We start from the raw sequence: 5253 nt of genomic DNA, 5'->3' as shown, positions 1-5253 counted from the left end.
TGTAGCCAAAATCAAACTGAAATTAGGAGACTGGAGAGACAGCTCAGTCAATAAGCATTTGNCTCAGGAGCTTGAGAGCCTGAGCTCTGGTTTCATGCGCCAACATAAAAGCTGTATGCTTTACAAGGGGGACAGATCCCCGGAGCTCACCTCAAGAGTTTGACCAAATCTGTCACAGTAAGAGACCCACTAGACCCCCAACACATATGCATGCATACCAGTGGACAAATGTGTGCTCACGCTATCAATTTAAGACAAATGTTAGATACCATGTCCAAAAACAGGAAAGGTACCTGCTCAACACTTCTTTAAACATTGAAAGGTTTTGTTTTTTCTTTCATTTTCTTGTCTTTTGTTTGCTCTTGTTTTTGTCTCAAGAGCTCATGTAGCTCACATCTTTGGGATGCCGATCAACTTACAATCCTCTAGCCTCCAATTCCAACGTTTCATAATATCAGGCATGTATCACTAACCCCAATTGTAAAATTTTAATTTATTCTCCATAATGATGGACCTATATATACAAATAAATGTCATTTCCCTGTATATCTGTGCTACAACCGATGGCATGTACCACCACACCCTGTTGATTATACAGTGTTAAGGGAGTGAACCCTGCATGCTAGGAAACCATCCTACCACTGAACTACATCCCACTTTCTAAAAATAAATTCTGGACACTAACAGCTTTCCAATTACTCTGTCCTTTGCAAAAGACTTTCAAATCCTGGAGCAAGCCCTAAGAAGGCCACCATGAAACACAGTTTAATCAATAATTCTCAATAGCTGATTACAGGAAATATAGCCTACCCCAAAGCTGTCACCCCTTAATACTCAGTCAAGCTCTGGTTGCTCTGCATTGTAGGATTTCAAGTGTAAGTCATAGTACAGTTTCTTCCTTTATGAATTCTCAGATCTGAGAGTGAAACTTAGTTTTAACAAGTCTCAGTACTCATTCTTATGAAACGTTAACCAGAAGACTAGTTATGAGTTACAACCGTTCAGGTTTCTTCTCAAAATACCCCTTTACTCAAACTGAAAACACACACACTTACTTGCCATGGTTTAGCTTAGCTGGCAGACTTCTGTCAAGCGTCTATCCACTCCTCTGCAAACACAGCGACCAGCTCCCTGGTCCAAAGCTTACTTGCTGCTCAGGTAGCAATGGCTGGGTCCTCACTTCTCCAAAGCCAAGAAGAAAAACAATTTAATACATAAATCATTAAACTCACANTAAGAAATTAGAAGAATGGAGTAAAATAACTAAAAAGATATTNTGACATAACCTATTTTTCTAAGAATTAATTTTAAAAATCAAGTCATAGTTCTAAAGAGCATCTTCACAATGCTGCCTGAAAGGCAAAACCAAAAACACCCGCGAACATCACTTTCATCCTTAAAGCAAGGCACTCCCATAAACTCAGGTCNGTTGTGTCCCTTCCCAAGAACACGAAAGAATGGGTTAAGTACACACTGTACTTTGGGTGCCCAAAGCGTTTAAGAGGTTTTTTGTTTTGTTGTTTTGTTTTCAATGGCAAATGCTTTATGTAACAGCTCCATGATCAANTAAAGCACTCAAGTACTTAAAAGTCGACTGTTAAATAAGTAAAATTGGATTTTAAAGACAATCACTATTTTGTGAATTAGAATTTGAAAAGTAGGTATTTTGCATTTTGGAACACTTGGTAATATTGCACGTAAGGGTAAGTTCTTGTATGTATCTTTAAAACACACTGTGGGGAAAATAAAACCACCCCTGGCTCTTACTGCAAGAACTTTCGTCTGAAGTGAGTAAGTTGACCTTTTAGAGACTTTAACCACAGGGATGACNGAGTATGTGAAACCACCTTGCTATTACAATCATGCAGTAAAGGCTAATCTCTGTTCTGCCATACAGCCAAGGCCAAGAGGGGGGAAAACTGGATACTCTTGAGATATATGTTCCACCTGTGACTCTGAGAAACTGTCAGCCAGGGGCGGCCACACCTCCAGAGCGACTTCTAGGTAAGATTCTCTCCTCCTAGCCCTTATACCATCCTCCAGTGGCAGGGATGCCACAGTCCACACTGAGTCAGTCACCTGTCTCCNGCCACCTTCCGAAAGGTAAACAAGGGCCTTAAACACCTAATTTATAAGTCTCCAATCCTCCTTCCAGGCAAAAAGGTCTTTTGTAACTCCCCAAGTGAGCACTTAAGACTTCCACCAAATAAATACTCACTTCAGGGCTCCCAGACTTGGCCGGTGGTCGTGGGTAGCTCCATGCTTTACGGTAAATCACTCCCCAACGCTCATGCATGATCTGGTCACACACGGTAGCCTCTCGGCTTTCAATTAAACGCACACCTCCCCAAGCCAGCCCAACTGTGGAAGCCTTTGAGTGCAAAAAGTGTGGCCTCCCAGCCTGGAGGCACTGGCCCTTTAAAGGTTCTAGCTTCCTGTACACCCGGTCCCTCCCTCCCTCGCCTGCTCCCGCCCCGGCCAAGGGTCACACTTGAACTTTAGATTGCCCAGAGCCTAAAAGCCTTGGCCACCCACTTGCCCATGTCCGAAACCATACCCAGTGAGTGGGAACGCTCGACCACCTGCTCAGTGCTCAGGCCACTTTAGATAAAACCAAATTTGCCCCGGCCAAGGCAACCTTCGGCAACTGCTGGCCCGCCCGCACACCGCTCAGCCAGCTGCGCGGGTGGCTATCCCAACCAGCTGCGGGAGCCCCGCGCGTGCGTGCGCGTGGGGGTGGGGGATGTCTCCAGTGATCCCGTCACCTCCGCGGTCGGGTCCGGGGGAAACCTTGGCGGCCGAGGGTCGGGAGAGTGGGTGCGCGTGTGGGCGGAGGAGTGGCCCGACCCCCTCGCAGGTCCCGAGTGTCAAGTGGAGAGAGCCCTTCGAAGCGAACCCCTCGCTCCAACAACTAGCTAACTTTCACGCCTGCGCTGCCATTTCACTTAAGTTCCCAAAGGAGCCCCGCCCGGGTCCCTCTAGAAGTCCCTCGCCTGCACCTGGTTCAAATTTGGCTCCGGGTCTCGGGGAAGCCCCCGCCACACCTGCTATTTCTCGCCCGCTCTCTCCGTGCGCGCCCATCATTTCCGGGCGCCGAACACCCACACGGCCGACCCTCCGCCGGCCCCAACACGTCCCCGCCATCCCCCAGGGCCGCTCACCTTCCAGCCCGCCGAACTGTTGCTGTCGCCCTTATCCTTGAAGTAGGGCACGCTCTTCACCATCCACTCGTAGATCTGCGACAGGGTGAGCCTCTTCTCGGCCGAGCTCTCGATGGCCTTGGTGATGAGGTCGGCGTACGACAGGTTGCCCCACGCGTTGCGGCGCGACGAGCTGGTCTTGCGCGGCTGTCCCGCGAGTGGCCCCGCGGCCGCCGCGGAGGGAGGCACCGGTGGGGGCTGCGACAGCGGCCCGGTCGGTGGGGGCTGTGGCGGCGCCGGGTGCACGCAACCCGCCTCGGGGCCCTGGAAGTCCCCGCACAGGCCCCTGCTGGCCGCAGCCGCGGCCGCCACGGCCACGCAGCCCGGCGCCCGCGCGAAGTCCTCACTCTCCTCCAGCAGGCTCAGGTTGCTCATAAAGTCGGTGCTGACAGCGGACGCCGAGGCCAGGCTCGCCGCGGCGTCGGGGTTGGCGGCCGCGCCGCCCGACGGCGCCGGGCTGGAGGTGGTCGAGTTGGACTGGTTAAACTCCGGCCTGGGCAGCGGCCAGGTACAGGAGCGCTGCCGGGGCAGCGGCTCGAAGTCCGGGTCGGTCTCCACGACCTGGGGCGCTTCGGCCATGGTGCCCCCCGCCCCTCCCCCACCAGCAGAGAAGTCCCGGGAGCCGCGGGCACCGGGGGGCGCGGAGCGGGCGACCTGAGTGTCGCTCCGAGATTGGGGAGCCGCGGACGGAGGACGCACGCCGGAGCCAGGCGCGGCGGGGCGCAGCGGACGGACGCGCCCAGAACTTAACTTCGCTGGGTCACCGGTGCCTAAGGAGCCTCCGAGGTCGTGCCTCGGACCGGGCACCGACCAGGCCGCGGAGCCCGGCAGCTCGGGCACCGCGCTCCCGCTGACAGGGCCGCGGACGCCAAAGGCAGACGGGCGGACGCCGCGGGCCGCTCTAGCTCCCCCGCGGCCGCGCGACAGCGGCGCTGCTGCCTGTTGAATGTGGCGGCGGCGGGGACTGCAGCGACTCCGCAGCCTCCCGTCTTACGGGATCGGCAGCGGCTCCCCGCCCGCGGCGGCGCGCGCGCCGCCCCGCCCCTGACTGACGGGCTGCGCGGCCAATGGACGCGCGAAGTCTCCGCCGAGGCGGCCAATGAACGCGGGCCTGGGCGGGAGCTGCCCTCCCACGGGAGGCGGCAGTAGGTTGGTGGGGGGCGGTGGGGTGTTTTTCTTTCTCACACACACTTTTTTTTTTTTTTTAATTTTTTATTTTTTTCTTCCAATCTCCGTTATTATTATTATTAACTCTCCAGTGTTTCTGAGTCTCTGGCGTCTCAGCGTTCGGATTGCTAGGAGGCAAACCGCCGTGGAGGCGCCGACCATACTTTTGTTTACTACAGAGTGCAATCGAGTACTCCAGGCAGAGCCCGGACCCCGACTCCCGGGCTGGCGCGGGGCTGCTGCGCGCTCCCGGACGCGACGTGGGCGGCGGGGCGCCTCGTGGATTCCACTCAGCCCGCTCCGCCCACGCGTCTTCGCCGAGCTCTCGGGAAGTCGGTGGGGTTTGTTTTGGAGGAATGTTTTCTTAAGCTGGCATCTGCCCCCGGGGCGCCCCGGGCGCGCAAATCCTTCGGTGAAGACCCATCGCTCTGCGGCCCCCGAGCTCCCCGCTTCCCACCCTACCTGTGCACACCTGCAAGACGAGCCTCTGCGGCTTGGTCCAGCCCCCAGCCTCCACTCATCCTGAACCCCAGAGAGGGACGGCTCAGGGAGAAGACTGTTGCACAAGCACCGAGCTCCAGTAGCGCCTCAGATCTGAAGTCTTCTATGGGAACCGCTTTCCTGCCACGGGAATCTCACTTTTTACTGAGGACCGGAGTGATGGCTAAAAAGGGTCAGAGGAGAGCGTTTAGAGACAACTTTGTCACTTTATTACCCCTAATTAAGTTTAACTGCTTGCTTATTTCTTTTTTATTTAGAATGGAAGCGATGAGGTGTTGAAGTCGCAATAGCAGATAAGCCCCAAATGTTGGGGCACAGTTCTGCCCCTCAGTTCTTTAAGCTCTCAGTGTGAGCTCCCAGACCCGGGTAGCTAATAAACGTTCAA

The 5253-nt window shown here is 54.6% G+C and overlaps 1 protein-coding gene across 2 annotated transcripts in view; it reads right to left on the bottom strand.

Annotated features, from left to right (window-relative positions):
• Foxo1 (forkhead box O1) overlaps positions 1–4246 on the bottom strand; it is an 80321-nt gene extending 76075 nt beyond the window's left edge. Inside the window, exon 1 of one of the 2 annotated variants that reach the window (XM_021195620.1) lies at positions 3162–4246. In XM_021195620.1, the coding sequence (XP_021051279.1) occupies positions 3162–3779 (618 nt within the window). In that variant the 5' untranslated portion in view covers positions 3780–4246. The remainder of the gene's footprint in view (positions 1–3161) is intronic. The other variant, XM_029537514.1, reaches the window with a different exon arrangement.
• Between the last annotated feature and the right edge of the window lie 1007 nt (positions 4247–5253).

This window comes from Mus pahari, chromosome 4 (genome assembly GCF_900095145.1).
Source record: "Mus pahari chromosome 4, PAHARI_EIJ_v1.1, whole genome shotgun sequence".
In the NCBI taxonomy this organism is placed as follows: Eukaryota; Metazoa; Chordata; class Mammalia; order Rodentia; family Muridae; genus Mus; species Mus pahari.
Note: the sequence above shows the minus strand (reverse complement) of the source record. Positions and strands in the feature narration are given on the sequence as shown.